This window comes from Danio aesculapii, chromosome 8, assembly GCF_903798145.1.
Source record: "Danio aesculapii chromosome 8, fDanAes4.1, whole genome shotgun sequence".
Lineage (NCBI taxonomy): Eukaryota > Metazoa > Chordata > Actinopteri > Cypriniformes > Danionidae > Danio > Danio aesculapii.
In genome coordinates this window covers 5,097,152-5,116,814 of record NC_079442.1, presented here as the reverse complement: position 1 = coordinate 5,116,814, position 19,663 = coordinate 5,097,152, and the positions used below count along the sequence as shown (strand labels likewise).

Sequence of the window (19,663 nt, the reverse complement as noted above, 5' to 3'; positions counted from 1 at the left end):
ACACCCCCAATCCCTGCTCAGCTCAACCTTGAGAAGGGGTTTATATATATGTATATTTATATTTATAAGACAGTTATGCTTAAATATAAGCGAGAAATGACATACAGCTGCAGAAAATACAATAAAGCTTTTTCATAAATATCAATTATGCTTTTTAAACCACCCAGGCTCTTTCTGAAAATGTACCCCTATATACATTTCTGGAGAGCGCCAAATACGTCCCAGGAGGTAGGTTTTTTTGCAGTTTTTGTTTTCGCGAATCCACCAGAGGCCGCTGTGTAAGTTTTTTCAGATCTTAAATTTCTCTCGCGAGTGCCATTCACATCTGCTGTTCTCATTTAAATCCACCAGAGGCCGCTGTGTACTTTTTTCAGATCTCAAATTTCTCTTGCGAGTGCCATTCGCGCCTGCTCTTCTTGCGTAAATCCACCAGAGGCCGCTGTTGACTGATCAACTGATTCACCCTCCTTCCCTAAACCCAACCAATAGTGTTTTAAAAAGCACTGATTGACCTGCACATCCACTTCCCTAAACCCAACCGACAGTTTTTAAAAGCAATCCAGAAAAAGAAAAGCACTCACCTGGTTTTTACCACGTTTTTAGATCTCTACCACATTCTCACCCTGTTATTTACTCGTTTATTTTATCTTTTGGCTTTTGTTTTTGTCTTACCTGCTTTCTGGAACTGTTCTTCACCGGACTCAAACCCCATCGTCATGGTCAACTCCTCTCTGTGCCTCAAGTCCACCAATGTACATGACGAGCTACTGGACAAACTGGTAAGAGCGGGAAAGCCATCCACAGGAAGGTAAGCAGTCCGCTGGTGTTATACCACCCCCTAGTGTTCGTTTTAAAGACTAAATGCAGCCATACGTACTTCTGACTACATAATTCGCGATCTCCAGAAATGTGTATAGGGCTACGTTTTCAGAATGAGCCTGTGTTGCTTTTAAAGAATCATATACAATAGTACCACATATAGCATGGCATTGACATTTTACTGAAGAGATTCATATAGCAGTTGCATCATGTTACTTATTACTAAATAAAAACAGACGTGATAACGATCATATTTCACAAGCTCCGTTTGAGTTGAAAGGTTGAGTGTGTTTGACTGTCCAGTTTTGCGAGCGCAGCATCAGTAGCACACGAGTGAAGCACAGGCTCACTGAAGAACATGATCTGCTTTAATAATGCATCAGGATTCTGTCCTTCAGACACTGAGAAGACACTCGGCACACCACTGAGAAATGACCCATGCAAAACACACACACATCTCATTCACTCTAACACACGCTGATTACATTATCGCTGACCTACTACCTGGCATCCCTGTAGTCTGTCCAAAACAGAAAAACACACGAGCAAATCTTTTTAGATTTTTAGTATGTCTGAAATGAAGCATCTGTGAAGTCTGTTTGGGGATTTAATTTGGTCTAAAAGATCTGCTCTCAGGACAGAAGTCTTGTCGCCAAAAGAGAGGGTGACCAAACTTTTGCTTAGCCTATTTTTCAGTTTCAATTTAATTTCACGCATCTCAATACTGCAACACTACCTATTTCTGTCTGAAAAACATGACATTATTCAGCTTTAACTAGGAACCAAATGGGATCATTGTTTCACAAAAAAAATATATATATATGGGGGAAAAAAACGGGTGCAGCTTCCGGTTCATGTGGACTTAAAAACAAAAAAAAAGTTAGGGGTTGAGCTCACCGGCCACTTTATTAGGTACACCTTACTAGTACAGGGTTGGACCCCCTTTTGCCTTTAGAACTGCCTTAATCCTTTATGGCATAGATTCAACAAGATACTGGAAATATTCCTCAGAGATTTTGGTCCATATTTAAATGATAGCATCACGCAGTTGATGCAGATTTGTCAGCTGCACATCCATGATACGAATCTCCCGTTCCACCACATCGCAAAGGCTCTATTAGACTGAGATCTGGTGACTGTGGAGGCCATTTGAGTACAGTGAACTCATTGTCATGTTCAAAAAACCAGTCTGAGATGATTCACGCTTTAAGACATGGCGTGTTATCCTGCCAGAAGTAGCCATCAGAAGATGGGTACACTGTGGTCATAAAGGAATGGACATGGTCAGCAACAATACTCAGGTAGGCTGTGGCGTTGACATGATGCTGAATTGGTACTAATTGACCCAATGTGTGCCAAGAAAATATCCCCCACACCATTACACCACCACCATCTGCCTAAACCACTGATACCAGGCAGGATAGATCCATGCTTTCATGTTGTTGACACCACATTCTGACCCGACCATCTGAATGTTGCAGCAGAAATCGAGACTCATCAGACCAGGCAACATTTCTCCAATTTTCTATTGTCCAATTTTGGTGAGCCTGTGCGAATTGTAGCCTCAGTTTCCTGTTCTTAGCTGACAGGAGTGACACCCGGTGTGGTCTTCTACTGTTGTAGCCCATCTGCCTCAAGGTTGGATGTGTTGTGTGTTCAGAGATGCTCTTCTGCAGAACTCGGTTGTAACGAGCGGTTATTTGAGTTACTGTTGCCTTTATATCAGCTGGAACCAGTCTGGCCATTCTCCTCTGACCTCTGGCATCAACAAGGCATTTGCACCCACAGAACTGCCGCTCAGTGGATATTTTCTCTTTTTCGGACCATTCTTAGTAAACCCTAGAGATGGTTGTGCGTGAAAAATCCCAGTAGATCAACAGTTTCTGAAATACTCAGACCAGCCTGTCTGGCAGCAACAACCATGCCACGTTCAAAGTCACTTAAATCCCTTTTCTTCCCCCATTCTGATGCTCGGTTTGAACTGCAGCAGATCTTCTTGACCATGTCTACATGCCTATAAGCATCGAGTTGCTGCCATGTGATTGGCTGATTAGAAATTTGCGTTAACGAGCAGTTGGATAGGTGTGCCTAATAAAGTGGCCGGTGAGTGTACTTTATTAGAAAAACATTAGCACCTATTTAATTAGTTAGCTTTTCTCATGAGACCGGCTTGGACTGACAATCTATTTGCAAGGCGCAAACTCAGTGAAAAGTCAAAGGTCTGCGTATCAGCACTCTTTTCAAGGTCCAGAACTAACTGCTGACCTGGACAACACACGACGCAGGAGACAAACTCAGCATTTAACTCCTCGTGTAGCTGATGAAAAAGTAAGCAGCGAGTGCTTATAGCATGTAAAAGTGCGCCGATGCAGGTGCAGCCTCTGTCTATGAGGACGGTCATCAAATATGCAGGAGAAATCCATCACAGAACAAGAAGCCATTAGGGCCCCGTGGCCTTCTGAAATATTTATTAGACCAAACAGAGCGAGCTCCTTCTTTTAGCTCAAAAGTTTATAAACACCACACCGGAGAGAGAGATACAATGTATAAAAATATTCTCCGTCTTTCTGTCATCTCCTCCTTTCTCTTCTGCTTCTCCAGTTTTTTCAGTAAGTGGAGATGAAACATTTTCAACCCATATTTTAGAAGTTGGTCGAAAGTTTTGTCAGTCTTTTTCATGAAGTCAGGATTAGCTTTAAAGAAACCCCTTTTTTTTAAATAGGCTCATTGTACACTATCTGACAAAAGTCATCTGGAATGGCAAAGAAAGCGTTCTTGCAGGACTCCCAGAGTTCATCAAGACTCTTTCGATTCATCTTCAACGCCTCCTCCTTCATCTTACCCCAGACATCTCAATAATGTTCATGTCTGGTGACTGGGCTGGCCAATCCTGGAGCACCTTGACCTTCTTTGCTATCAGGAGCTTTGATGTGGAGGCTGAAGTATGAGAAGGAGCGCTATCCTGCAGAAGAATTTGCCCTCTCCTGTGGTTTGTAATGTAATGGGCTGCACAAATGTCTTGATACCTCAGGCTGTTGATGTTGCCATCCACTCTGCAGATCTCTCACACCCCCATACTGAATGTGACTTCAAACCATTATTTTTCCCACAACAAACTCATTTCTGTGAAAAGCTTGTCTCCATGCAGGTTCCAATAGGTCTTCTGCAGTATTTGTGATGATTGGGATGCAGCTCAACTGATAATTCATCTGAAAAATCCACCTTTTGACACTTTATTAAATGATCAACTAGAAGTCAAGTTACTCTTAAAACTGGGATCAATGACAAGACTTTTGTCAGGTTGTGTACATCTTCCCTAGAGTTAAACAGTTGAGTTTTAACATTTTTGAATCCATTCAGCCAATCTTTGGCTCTGGCAGAGCACTTTTAGCTTAGCTTAGCATAAATCATTGAATCAGATTAGACCATTAGCATCTCACTCAAAAAATTGATAAAAAAAAATAATAATAAAGGGAGAAGGGAGTTTTGATAAATCTATTTTTCTATTTGAAGCTTGACTCTTCTATAGGAACTATATCTTTATTCAATTGCAATAATTAAGGAACTTTGCTGCCGTACTATGGCTGCATGAGAGAGTATAGTTCCTAGTCATCCCATTTCAACCTAGAAAATAGCAAGTTTTCATTTTCCGTCAGTCTCAGCACACAATGTAACCACAGAACAGTCAATCTTTAAACAGGAAAATTATCAAAATGCAACAGAGAGATGCCAATGGTCTAACCGGATTCAATTATCTATGCTAAGCTAAGCTAAAAGTGCTCCCGCCAGACCTGATACTGATGATACTGATTTAAAAAAAACATCAATAAAAAAAAACATTTTACTTACACTATTGACTATTGCAAGCAGCAAGAACAAGTATACAACATAAAAATGTGATATTTGAGATGACTTTCTGGTGAGCATGTGTGCTTCATGCATAGATAAGTGCACATGGACATAAGCAGAATATCCACAGAGCAGAATATTGAGTTACACTGTTCAACTTTGCCGCAGTTTTACTGTTATTCACTGCAAAAACGCCCATTAAAATACCACGTACATTCTCACAGTTCACTACTGTAATATGCACTGCATTGTGGGTCATTTTAAAGTTCATTTAACAACAACTTATGCATAATAGGCATTTGCAGTATTCTACTGTAATCAAACTAGTCAAGTACTGCTACAGCAGTTGAAGACAAAAATGAGACAGTTAATGATAAAATAATAAAAAAAAACATCTTGTATCACAAAATGTATTTAAAATTTATCGATGAATGAAAACTACTTTTGTAAACAATTTAAAATGGATATAATAACAATGAGGCGACACGGTGGCGCAGTGGGTAGCACTGTCGCCTCATAGCAAGAAAGTCGCTGGTTTGAGCCCCATCTGGGTCAGCTGGCGTGTCTGTGTGGCGATGTCCAAATACATGCAGTATAGTTAACTATAATTGAATAAACTAAATTGGCCGTAGTGTATAGCTGCGTCCCAAATCGCATACTTATGCACTATTCTACGCCATTTTGTAGTATAAATAGTGTAAGAAGTGTGTTCACACTGAAAACTCTAAAAATAATAAGGGCACTTTAATGTAATGTAATGATGGACACTTCACACACTCAACGACAACAGGAAGGGGCGGAGCTATCGGGCGCAAATGTTGGATAACTTATTTAGTTTGGATGGTGAAAGCTAAATTTTCCCACGAGAGTGATTATAGCGCCTCCTAATGATGATGAGCCTCTTTAATAGTTTGGTCATTTATTTCACTGATTTGGCAACCGTCAAACGTCATCAGGGAATCGGTTTGAATTTCCGCTTAGTAAAAAAACATTAGTGTTACATTTGGGACGACGCTTCATACATATACTATGCTGTTGAGTGTGTAAGTGCATAAGTACACAGTGCATGAGTGCATAGTGTGCCATTTGAGACGCAGCTTATGAGTTTGAATGTGATCTATGCTAAGCTAAGCTAAAAAAAAATTCTCCAGCCAGATCTGTGGTGGGTCTCAATTCGCATACTTATACTACATTCTAAAAGTGTGTACTTTTTTGTAAGGGGAAAAAAGTACATACTTTTGAGTGTGTAACAGAAGAGTATGCAAGCTTTGGGACATACTACTTCTTCATTACCAGTTGCTTAGTTAAGTTCCCTGTCAATCATCTCGACTCATCAGCCACATTTCTGTCATATTTAATTACAAATTGGAGATTCAGCTGTGTTCGTCTGCCATTCGAGAGAGAAATCTCCTCAGGTCTTTGGATAATTATGGATTTAAAAGTTCATGTCCAAACATATCTTCATATAAAATTCACATTGTTGTTGCAGATGAAATATAACCTGGAAAACGCAATTGAACCATTTTCCAGTTGACGAGATATTAATTAATAGTCATTCAAGCAACTTTCCCGAAGACTGTCTACTTGACGGTTGGTCTTGCGTGTCCACCATGTTTGTAGTTTGTTCTCACTTTTTTTCCAGAGTTTGTAGTTCTAATCGAATTTACATCCAAGGCGCAATGCATTGTGGTTAGAGTACGCTAATCTACACTTCAAATTTCTAAAATAGCAGACCATCCAGGAATCTTCGGTATACCCTTTTTCGACAAACTACAGTTTGGGATATACTAATTCTATTTTCGAACACTATTTAGGATAGATAGAATGTGAATTGGGACGCATCGCTGGAGATGGTCTGAATGGATTCAAAAAGTCAACAGTAAAATGAGCCTCTAGGCAGATTCACTTCGATAAGAGGTTAGTTTCCCGACGTAATCATAATAGTGTGGTTTCTGGAAATGGACGCTGCTTCCATTAGACTCAATGTGATAGTGATACTGCAAAGAGCCGGACTACACATCATCATCATCCGTTATCATCAAACACTTAAGCCTGCATTACAGCTGCATGACAATAACTGCATTAAGGCTGCCTCGTGGCCTTCACAGAATCAATCATATTTACAGTTGAAGTCAAAATGATTCGCCCTCCTGTGAATTATTGGTTCCTTTTTCAAATATTTCCCAAATGATGTCTAACAGAGCAAGGAAATTTTCACAGTATTTCTGATAATATTTTTTCTTCTGGAGAAAGTCTTTTTTTGTTTTATTTTGGCTTGAATAGAAGCAGCTTTTATTTTTTTTTTAAAAACCATTTTTAGGGTCAATAATATTAGCCCCCTTAAACAATTTTATCATCAATAGTCTACAGAACAAACATCGTTATCCAGTGATTTGTCTAATTACTCCAACTTGCCTATTAAACCTAGTTAAGCCTTTAAATGTTACTTTAAAGGGCACATAGTTTACCTCTTTTTATGATTTAATATTAATATTATGGTTGTTCTGAGTGTGCCAGTTTAGGTTCAGTTTAAAACACAATTCAGATTTTTTTATTATAATGTGTTAAAAAGTGTCATGTTGGGGGCGTGTCCACAGCTCGCTGATTTAGGGGTGTGTTGCTTCACATGTAAATTATTTTCGGCTTCCCGCCCAACGTAACAAGGGGGCGGGGCCATGAGCTCACCCGCTCTGCGTTTGCAACAGAGTCAGACAGGCAGACTGAGAGAAGGAGCGGGAGTACAAAATCATATGTGTCTTTGTACAGTTTTACAGCCAACTGTGTGCTAGTTTCAAGTGGCGAGCTTGTACACAGAAACTAATAACCACGCACGCTGAATTAACTTTGACTGAGGCACGGGATGCGCCGCTCGAAGCCGCAACACGACACACCAGACACTCTCTGTGGCGCGGCAGAAACATGAAGTGTCCCAAATCGTCGCGCCACGCATTTTTGAATTCTAAACATAGGTTTCTGCAGCGGTCCGCGGCGCCCAGCCGTCGACTTGAGTGTACCCTGATAGAAACCTATGTTTAGAATTCTAAAACGCATGCTAGTTAAGATCACAGGGAGCTTCTGTGATCGCGAGAAATGCAAACGGCTGAAATATAAGGTAGACTCAATGAGAAGTACACATGTTTGCAAACCTACCTAAAGATACAACCAATAATTCCGATTAGAGCGATAATGTGGAGAATATTGATCTTGTGTTGAGCCCAATGAGCCTTGCATCTAAAAATAGAGCTAGGGTGTTCCTTTAGTGATATCGCTTCGACTCACGCTGAAAATGGCGGACGTGAATCAACAAACTGAAGATATGATGACGCGCCTGTCAATCAATATTGGTGGGCGGGGGGACCGCTCTCCTACGTAAAGTTGCAGTCGATCTGAAAACCGCTCCAATTGGTCCACCGTTTTTTATGTTGTTAAATTGAAAAAAAAAGCACTGGGTGTGCTTATATCACCCCAATATGACAGTCTATACACCATACATGCACATATGTCTGTCCAAACAGCTTGAAAAGTAGATTTTTTTACCATAGGTGCCCTTTAAGTTGAATACAAGTGTCTTGAAAAATACCTAGTCTAATATTATGTACTGTCATCATGGCAAAGATAAAAGAAATCAGTTATTAGAAACTATGTTTATAAATGTGTTTAAAGATCTTTCCTGTAATCAGAAATTGGGGAAGGAAATAAACAGGTGGGCTAATAAATCTGACTTCAACTGTATATTTGCAAAACTACATGCAGATTTTCAGCAGATTGGATGTTTGCATTGTTTCCGAGAGGGCTCTGAAAGGAAGCGGATTGTCTAGAGTCTTCCCAGAAATGAGTTTGCTCGTTTATCTTGACTGGAACAGAGAGCATGATGGGAAGAAATGTATTGGCTGTTTCTCAAATCATAGTGAGCTGCCAAGCAAGACAAGATTTTTTTGGTTGGTGGCATCACTGGTACATTAAGATATTACACGATGTTTCCACTGGACATCCAAACGTCTCAATAGGTGGAATATCAATACCATGCTTTGGTGACACAAGGACTCAGTATAGCCAAGATATTCAGTCAGAAAGCGATTGTTTACTCAATATTGAACATTTACTCACTATTTTCTCTATTTCTCCAAACCTTGATTAGCTGATTTGTTTTGTTGAACACAAGAGAAGATATTTTAATCCAAGCTAAAACTGACTTCCATAGTATGTTTCCAGCTTTCTTCAGAATAGCTTATTTTCTGATCGACAGATTAAAGAAGCTGAAAGAGGTTAAAAACAAGTAAAGGAAGAGTAAATGATGACTGAATTTCCATTTTTGGGTGAACTATCCTTTTAAAGAGGCTTATTGGTTGGGGGGGATCACTGGTACATTAAGATATGGAACAGCAGTATCATGGTTTGGTGGTCTTAAAGAGGTAGTTCACCCAAAAATGACTATTTACTCACTATTTACTCGCTCTCAAGTGAGTAAATAAACCTTTATAAGTTTCTTTCTTCTGTTGAACACAAAATAAGATATTTTGATCAAAGCTAAAAACCTGTAACCCATAACAAATACTATAAAAGTCAATGGTTACAAGTTTCCATCATTCTTCAAAATAGCTTCTGGTGTTTTCGACAGATTAAAGAAGCTGAAAGAGGTTTAAAACAAGTAAAGGGAGAGTAAATAATGACAGAATTTTCGATTTTGGGTGAACTATCCCTTTAAAGGGGCTTATTGCTTGTGCTCATGAACACAAACACAATTTAAGAGACTGAACATGACTCAGATTTAATGATACACAATTATTCAAAGGCATATGCATTTTGTCAGTTCATACAGTTCTATAATCAGTAGTAAATCTCCAGCGCTGCTTTCAGGCTTGGCACAGTTTGTGTTGTTTTGTAAGGAGGGCACTGACAGATAGATGAAGAATATTATATAGTCATTCATTAATTTTCTTTTAGGCTTAGTCCCTTTATTATTCCAGGGTCACCACAGCGGAATGAACCACCAACTTATCCAGCGTATGTTTTACGCAGCGGATGCCCATCTCTGGGAAACATCCATACACACTCATTCACACTCATACACTACTGACAATTTAGCCTACCCAATTCACCTATACCACATGTCTTTGGACTGTGGGGGAAACCCAAGCGAACGCAGGGAGAACATGCAAACTCCACACAGAAACACTAACTGACCCAGCAGAGGCTCGAACCAGCGACCTTCTTGCTGTGAGGCGACAGCACTACCTACTGTATCACTGCGTCACCCATTATTTAATCATATACATGAAAACGTCTTTTTTTTTTCCTTTTGAAACGTATTGTCAATCAATCAAGCAAATCAATGAATTTTAATAAACACCATCTGTTAATAAGGGCCAAGGTTTTTTAACTGAAGATTTTCTGTCAGGTCATTGGGAGTCCATTTTCCTTACAGATTTTGGAAGATGATATGAGGTCAAATTAAACTGTTGTGAGTTTTACTAAAAACTATAAGATTATGGAGGACTGTGTGAATTAAACATTTTTCGTCAAGATACATTGATATTAAAAGTACAGAATTTCTGGAAAATCATCATTATCGAAATGCAAAAGACAGATGCTAATGGTCTAACTGGATTCAATTATCTATGCTAAGCTAAGCTAAAAGTGCTCCCACCAGACCTGGATATTGTCTAAATGGATTCAAAACTTTAAAAGTCAACTGATAAGCTCTAGGAGAGACGTAAAACAAGCCTATTTCCAAAAATAAATAAAAAAGTGGAGTGTTTATTTAATCTCTAGGTAGATTCAACTGTAATAAGGGGTTCGTTTTGAAGATAATATTATTAGGTAAATTTTAACTGTTGTGAGAGTTTTACTAAAAGATTATAGAGGACAGTGTGAATTAAAAACATATTTTGTCAAGATACATTGATATTAACAGTACAAAACTTCTGGAAAATCATCATTATCGAAATGCAAAAGAGAGATGCTAATGGTCTAATCGGATTCAATTATCTATGCTAAGCTAAGCTAAAAGTGCTCCCGCCAGACCTGGATATTTTCTAAATGGATTCAAAGATGTTAAAAGTCAACTGTTAAACTGTAGGGAAGTTGTAAAAAAAATTGGAGTGTTCATTTAATTTCTAGGCGGATTCAACTTTGATAAGAGGTTAGTCTCGAAGATGATTTTATTAGATAAAATTCAACTGTTGTGAGAATTTTACTAAAAAGTATAATTAAGATTATAGAAGACAGTGGGAATTAAATCATATTTCGTCAAGATACATTGATATTAAAAGTACAGAATTTCTGGAAAATCATCACTATCGAAATTCAAAAGACAGATGCTAATGGTCTAATCGAATTCTATTATTTATGCTAAGCTAAAAGTGCTCTCGCAGACCTGGATATTGTCTAAATGAATTCAAAAACATTAAAAGTCAACTGTTAAACTCTAGGCGAGATGTAAAACAAGTCTATTTCCAAAAAAAGTGGACTGTTTATTTAATCTCTAGGCAGATTCAACTTCCACAAGAGGTTAGTTTTGAAGAGGATATTATTAACTGTTGTGAGAGTTTTACAAGATTATACATCTGAGATTATAGAGGACAGTGCGAATTGACAAACAAATTTTGTCAAGATACATTGATATTAACAGTACAAAACTTCTGGAAAATCATCAATATCGAAATGCAAAAGAGAAATGCTAATGGTCTAATCGGATTCAATTATCTATGCTAAGCTAAGCTAAAAGTGCTCCCGCCAGACCTGGATATTTTCTAAATGGATTCAAAGACGGTAAAAGTCAACTGTTAAACTGTAGGGAAGTTGTAAAAAAAATTGGAGTGTTCATTTAATTTCTAGGCGGATTCAACTTTAATAAGAGGTTAGTCTCGAAGATGATTTTATTAGGTAAAATTCAACTGTTGTGAGAATTTTACTAAAAAGTATAATTAAGATTATAGAAGACAGTGGGAATTAAATTATATTTTGTCAAGATACATTGATATTAAAAGTACAGAATTTCTGGAAAATCATCACTATCGAAATTCAAAAGACAGATGCTAACGGTCTAATCGGATTCTATTATTTATGCTAAGCTAAAAGTGCTCTCGCAGACCTGGATATTGTCTAAATGAATTCAAAAACATTAAAAGTCAACTGTTAAACTCTAGGGGAGATGTAAAACAAGTCTATTTCCAAAAAAAGTGGAGTGTTTATTTATTCACTAGGCAGATTCAAGAGGTTAGTTTTGAAGATGATATTAATAACTGTTAGAGTTTTACAAGATTATACATCTGAGATTATAGAGGACAGTGAGAATTAAAAAACAAATTTCGTCAAGATCCATTAATATTAAAAGTACAGAATTTCTGGAAAATCATCATTATTGAAATGCAAAAGAGATATGCTAATGGTCTAATCGGATTCAATTATCTATGCTAAGCTAAGCTAAAAGTGCTACCACCAGACCTGGATATTGTCTAAATGGATTCAAAAGCATTAAAAGTCAACTGTTAGACTCTAGGGGAGACGTAAAAGCCTATTTTCAAAAAATAAAAAGGAGGAGGTGGAGGTTCATTTAATCTCTAGGTAGATTCAACTTTGATAAGGGGTAAGTTTTGAAGATAATATTATTAGGTACAATTAAACTGATTAAATTAAAAAAGATTATAGAGGACAGTGTGAATTAAAAACATATTTTGTCAAGATACATTGATAATAAAAGTACAGAATACTTATTTATTATCTGGAAAATCATAAGCCTTCATTTCATGTGTCATAAAACAGAACAGAGGCTCTTGTGAATGTCACATCCTTTGGATTCTTTGCAAAAACATCATAGTCCTTCACATGAAGATTACACAGGCTTCATAGACAACCTACAAAGTCAGGGTGGATTTCATTAGACTAATTACAAGCTGTTCAAATGTTGGCCATAAAAAAAAGTACATAAAAAAAAATTCCATGCCATAGTTGCCTTCAGTTTGCTCATTAGGAATTCCTAAGGCACTTGTGAAAACAAAGTGTGCTTGTGTCGAATATGCACTTCGAAACGGTACATACATTTTAAAAAACTGCACATAATTAAAATAAAGATTATTTAAAAATATGTAAGATGTTTAAGAATAGCAACTTTAGAATTACAAATGTTTCATTACACAAATAGGCTACGCAAATACAGGACAATTTGTACTCAAGTTTTATAGTTCGCCATTAAATCTTAGAGCCTTCAGCTGTACACTATTTTAGTAATTATGAATTATGACAAAATAAGCACTGTTTAATTATATCAAATTCAACTATTATATATTTAATATTATTGTAATAACTTGTAGCCTACACTCACTGGCCACTTTATTAGGTACACCTGTCCAACTGCTCGTTAACGCAAATTTCTAATCAGCCAATCACATGGCAGCAACTCAATGCATTCAGGCATGTAGACATAGTCAAGACGATCTGCTGCAGTTCAAAGCGAGCATCAGAATGGGGAAGAAAAGGTGACTTTGAACGTGGCATGGTTGTTGGTGCCAGACAGGTTAGTCTGAGTATTTCAGAAACTGTTGATCTACTGGGATTTTCACGCACAACCATGTTTAAGTTTTACAGAGAATGGTCCGAAAAAGAAAAAAATAACCAGTGAGCGGCAGTTCTGTGGGCGCAAATGCCTTGTTGATACCAGAGGTCAGAGGAGAATGGCCAGACTGGTTCCAGCTGATAGAAAGGCAACAGTAACTCAAATAACCACTCGTTACAACCGAGGTATGCAGAAGAGCATCTCTGAACGCACAACAAATCCAACCTTGAGGCAGATGGGCTACAGAGACCACACCGGGTGTCACTCCTGTCAGCTAAGAACAGGAAACTGAGGCTACAATTCACACAGGCTCACCAAAATTAGACAATAGAATATTGGAGAAACGTTGCCTGGTCTGATGAGTCTCAATTTCTGCTGCGACATTCGGATGGTCGGGTCAGAATTTGGCGTCAACAACATGAAAGCATAGATCCATCCTGCCTTGTATCAATGGTTCTGGCGTTTCTGGTGGTGGTGTAATGGTGTGGGAAATATTTTCTTGCAACACTTTGGGTCCATTAGTACCAATTGAGCATCATGTCAACGCCACAGCCTACCTGAGTATTGTTTCTGACCATGTCCATCCCTTTATAACCACAGTGTACCCATCTTCTGATGGCTACTTCCAGCAGGATAACGCGTCATGTCATAAAGCGTGAATCATCTTAGACTGGTTTCTTAAACATGACAATGAGTTTACTGCACTCAAATGGCCTCCACAGTCACCAATCTAATAGAGCACCTTTGGGATGTGGTGAAATGGGATGTGCACATCATGGATGTGGAGCTGACAAATCTGCAGCAACTGCCTGATGCTCTCATGGAATATTTCCAGTACCTTGTTAAATCTATGCCACGAAGGATTAAGGATTCTGAAAGCAAAAGGGAGTAACTCTAAAAGTAAGGTGTACCTAATAAAGTGTATTTTAATTACGTTCGATCTCTGCTCCAATAGCTTTTGATGTTGAAAAGTTTAATGAAGTGACTTTTGTTGATGATTTTAAATAGTTTGAAAAAAAAACTAACTCTGGGATGGTCACAAAAAGGCTGCATGGTGGCGCAGTGGGTAGCACAATCGCCTCACAGCAAGAAGGTCGCTGGTTAGAGCCTCGGCTGGGTCAGTTGGCAATACTGCGTGGAGTTTGTATGTTCTCCCCGTGCTGGTGGGTTTCCTCCGGGTGCCCCGGTTTCCCCGACAGTGCAAAGACATGTGGTATAGGTGAATTGGGTAAGCTAAAATGTCCGTAGTGTATGTGTGTGAATGAGTGTGTGTGGATGTTTTCCCAGCGATGGCTTGCGGCTGGAAGGGCATTCGCTGTGTAAAACATACGCTGGAAAAGTTGGCAGTTCATTCCGCTGTGGCGACCTCAGATTAATAAAGGGACTAAGCCAAAAAGAGAATAAATGAATGAATGGCCACAAAAAATATGAAAAAGTATTTTTTTTTAAATATGAGATAATAGTTTTCCTGTTATTAATTTATTTATTTTAATATATAAATATATAATAGCACATAGAATATATTGTAATAAATGTATTTAAAGTAAAATGTTCAACATTAAACGTTAAGATCAGAGATCAAGGTCTTATTGTATTTCATTAATGCGAAAGTGTAGACAAACAAAAAACTATAAATCACAAGCTAAGAGTTACTATTTATCATTTTAGTCTCTTTTTTTTCGAGTTTACAAAGAAGCATTTTATTCCATTATACATTATTATTATACATTTCTTAAGTATGCTCTGTTTACAAGTGTACTTCCTTTTTCACAAGGGCTAAACGTGCTCTGACACACTGAGTGACAACTGCTATTAATGAAAAAACAATTGACGACTAGACTTTACAAACAATTGTCAAACTGTTTCCCCCCACCAAACACTTTTTACAGCCACCTATAACCACTTTTGAAGCCAAAAAAATGAGATTTATCGTCATAGTATGAGACACATGGACGCGCTGCCTTACATCAGGATCTCCGTTCCCAAACAGACAGCAAATTCAATTACACACCATTAAAACCAACGAGCTTCCACTAGTTATAATCCACAACCCAAACACGTTTAATACATACATAATTCTCGAGTACAAAGAAAAGTCAAGGGCGTAACTGTTTAACGGTCAATTCAGTGACGGCGGCAATAATAAACCGAGCACAAACCATGACGAGCGCGTCACCATCACTCGCTATAGGCGTCTTCCAGCAAAACAAACGCAAAGCCAGTCAACATTATACCGCTTATTAGTCATCGCCTGCTTGCTGGAAACATGTTTATCAGTCATTACCTGGATGCTGCAGGAGATCTCGGAGTCGTCGAGCAGCCGGACGGTGCACTGGAGCTCCAGCGCGAGGGAGGAGAGGCTCGGGCTCCGGAATCGAAGCATTTTCATGGTTCTCGGTCCCGCATAGCAAAGCGAGAGTTCGCCTTTGGTTTTAAAGAGGACGGATCGTCGGTCACGCGTGTCTCATGTCGCCAGAGATGTGTCGTTATGACCGGGAGAACGAGCCCCCTTTTCCTTTTCGCTCTCTCCCCCCTGCCTCCCTCCCTCATGAACGCGCGCGCGAACCACCCTCCATCACAGATCAGCAGCTTCGAGCTTTACCTGTCATCATCAACACACTCAATGAGTTCCCATAACAACGAGTAATACCGTGCAGTTCACGCTGAAATGAAATAGTTTTTATTGGATTTTTGCATTGAAGTCAGTATTTATTTAAGTTTGATCTATCTATCTATCTATCTATCTATCTATCTATCTATCTATCTATCTATCTATCTATCTATCTATCTATCTATCTATCTATCTATCTATCTATCTATCTATCTATCTATCTATCTATAAAAAACTACACGACTTTATAGTAAACACTTTAGTGTTTTTGAACAATACTATAATCAAGTACTTGAATTAATATACCTTTTTCTGCTGTGTTACTATATAATTACACTCACAGGCCACTTTATTGGGTACACCTGTCCAACTGCTCGTTAATGCAAATGTATAATCAGCCAATCACTTGGCAGCAACTCAATGCTTTCTGGCATGTAAACATGGTCAAGACGATCTGCTGCAGTTCGAACCGAGCATTAGAATGAGGAAGAAAGGTGGTTTAAGTGACTGAACGTGGCATGGTTGTTGGTGCCAGACGGGCTGGTCTGAGTATTTCAGAAACTGCTGATCTACTGGGATTTTCACGCACAACCATCTCTAGGGTTTACAGAGAATGGTCTGAAAAAGAGAAAATATCCAGTAAGCGGCAGTTCTGTGGGTGCAAATGCCTTGTTGATGTCAGAGGAGAATGGCCTGACTGGTTCCAGCTGATAGAAAGGCAACAGTAACTCAAATAACCACTAGTTACAACCGCGGTCTGCAGAAGAGCATCTCTGAACGCACAACACGTCCAACCTTGAGGCAGATGGGCTACAGAGACCACACCGGATGCCACTCCTGTCAGCTAAGACCAGGAAACTGAGGCTACAATTCACACAGGCTCACCAAAATAGGACAGTAAACGATTGGAAAAAACATTGCCTGGTCTGATGAGTCTCGATTTCTGCTGCGACATTCAGATGGTCGGGTCAGAATTTGGCTTCAACAACATGAAAGCATGGATCCATCCTGCCATAGCTGGTGGTGTAATGGTGTGGGGGATATTTTCTTGGCACTTTGGGCCCGTTAATACCAATTGAGTATCGTGTCAACACCACAGCCTACCTGAGTATTGTTTCTGACCATGTCCATCTCTTTATGACCAAAGTGTACCCATTTTCTGATGTCTACTTCCAGCAGGATAACGCACCATGACATAAAGCGCGAATCATCTCAGACCGGTTTCTTGAAAATGACAGAGTTCACTGTACTCAAATGGCCTCCACAGTCACTAGATCTCAATCCAATAGAGCACCTTTGAGATGTGGTGGAACGGGAGATTAAGTGTCCAGAAAGCGCTATATAAATGTAAGTTATTATTAGTATTACCTCACTCCTGTTATCAAAGAACCGGGTTACATGCATAACTTAATATTTCCAATAGGAGTGTGAAAGACAGCTTTTATTGAAGTGATTTGGCCAATGACCTTCGTGTAGGGTTTGCACCAAAGCAACATATCATCAGTTGTGCACCCCAGCATCAAGTGTTTCAGTCCTTTAGATAACCTCTGCTGAGGCCAATCATAGGCTGATAAGACCCGGACGTGTGTCCCATATGGCCCATTTTCACACACCTTTGACAGTAGAAATGTACATAAATATCAAAATATCGAACTGTATACCACTTTTTTTTGGTGCCACACGACAATTGAATGGTATTAAATTGGAGCAGAAGTGAAGAAAAGTAGTTTTGAGGGTATTTCATTAAAATTTTTTCTTTACAAAATAATGCAGTGCTCATACTGTACACATAGTTTATACCAAGCACTACTACATACATACAAAAATAAAGAGTCAATTTGGACTTCAAATAACTAAGAAAACTGTGGCTGAAGCCATCAGACAAAGGAAGAAACAAATGGTCAGACTTTGACTGAAGATTACCAAGAGGTTATTTTTCAGGGGATTAACTTGTACGGATTAATTGTTCACCTAAAAAACAACAATGTGCTTGATCAAAATAAACACTGTACATTTTAATTTCACACACAGACTTTGAAATCGTTAGGGAGAGAACTCAACTGTTGCTAAGGCATCTTGGTAGTGCTTTACTTGTGTGCTGACGCTAATTATTTTCTTTATTCTCCATTTCCACCTGGGGATACTCCTCCCGAGGCCCTCAGACTATGGAGAGTCACTGATTCGATCCAAGACCAACGACGAGATGATCCCAAGGTTTCCATATCCTGGACCGGGCTGTATCCTGAGCAGCTACTGTGGTGGTCATGGAGGAGTGGAGAACATGAGACTGATTCCTGTGACGCTCCAGGGACAGACGAGTCTTCGCTGAGGCCAGCTTCCAGCCTCCGCCGCTGAGACTGCAGCTCTGCACTAGACGTTTGGCCAGCGGAGAAATTAAAATGGTCGTGCCCAACTGAGCCTGGTTTCTCTCAAGGTTTTTTTTCTTCACTTTCGCCAATTAGTGAAGGTTTTTTTATCTGTAGAGCTGCGCATCGTTGGATTTGCTCTTCAGTGTTTGGACTCTCAGTAGTGATTATTAAACCACACTGAACTGAGCTAAACTGAACTGAACTTAAACACTACAAACTGAACTACACTGTTCCTATTTACTATGACCTTTTATGTGAAGCTGCTTTGACAGTCTACATTGTAAAAGTGCTATACAAATAAAGGTGAATTGAATTGAAAAAATTGACCGATCTCTCCGGGTGTTTGGCATCAGCTCATGGATGGAAATTGGCCACATAAGACGTGGCAACAAACCAAATTGGAAGCACCACAGCTTCATCTTTCCCAGAAGGACCTTGTGGACAATTCAAAGTCAAAAAGAATAGTTTTTTTTATACGTGCATGTTTTTACTTGCATTACACAGCAAAACATTTATGATTTTCTAACATTTAAAGATGGAGAATACACCCGTAAGATGCAAGTTCAAGAAACTGGCACATCTAGGACACATTAAACGGTACAGACTGTATACTTTGAAGAATGTTGGAAATCTCTGATCATTGATGTCCATACACTACCTGACAAAAGTCAAGTCATCGATTCCAGTTGTAAGAGGAATAAATTATCAGTTGGAAAAGTGGTAGAAGGTAGATCTGTTGAACTGCATCCCAGTCATCACAAACACTGCAGAAGACTAATTGGGACCTGCATGGACCCAAGATTCTAATAGAATTAGTCAAGTTTGGTGAAGGAAAAATTGTGGTTTGGGGTTACATTTAGTAAGGGGCCTATGAAAAATCTGCAAAGTGGATGGCAACATCAACAGCCATTTGTGCAGCCCATTACATTACAAACCACAGGAGAGGGCAAATTCTTCAGCAGGATAGCGCTCCTTCTCATACTTTAGCCTCCACATCAAAGTTCCTGAAAGCAAAAAAGGTCAAGGTGCTCCAGGATTGGCCAGCCCAGTCAACAGATATGAACATTATTGAGCATGTAAGATTAAAAAAAAAAAAAAAAGGCATTGAAGATGAATCCAAAGAATCTTGATGAACTCTGGGAGTCCTGCAAGAACGTTTTCTTTGCCATTCCAGATAACTATTAATAAGTAATTTGAGCCACTGCAGAGATGTATGGATGCAGTCCTCCAAGCTCATAGGAGTCATACACAATATTCATTCTTTTTCCACTGCACCATGACTTTATATTCTATACTGGACATTATTTCTGTTAGACTTTTTGCCCTTCATATCAGCCACTTCTGATACCAAATGATCAACTAGAAGTGGAGTTATTACTTGCTGTTCCTAAAACTTGGATAGACAACAAGACTTGTCAAGTAGTGTAGTGTTGTTTTTTCCTACAATGGAAGCCAATGGTT

General features: G+C 38.9%; 1 protein-coding gene across 1 annotated transcript in view; it reads right to left on the bottom strand.

Moving 5' to 3' along the window:
- The window catches only part of frmd3 (FERM domain containing 3), a 91,160-nt gene extending 75,482 nt beyond the window's left edge, over nucleotides 1–15,678 (bottom strand). The window contains exon 1 of the mRNA XM_056463057.1: nucleotides 15,507–15,678. Coding sequence (XP_056319032.1) covers nucleotides 15,507–15,611 — 105 coding nt within the window. The 5' untranslated portion in view covers nucleotides 15,612–15,678. The remainder of the gene's footprint in view (nucleotides 1–15,506) is intronic.
- Between the last annotated feature and the right edge of the window lie 3,985 nt (nucleotides 15,679–19,663).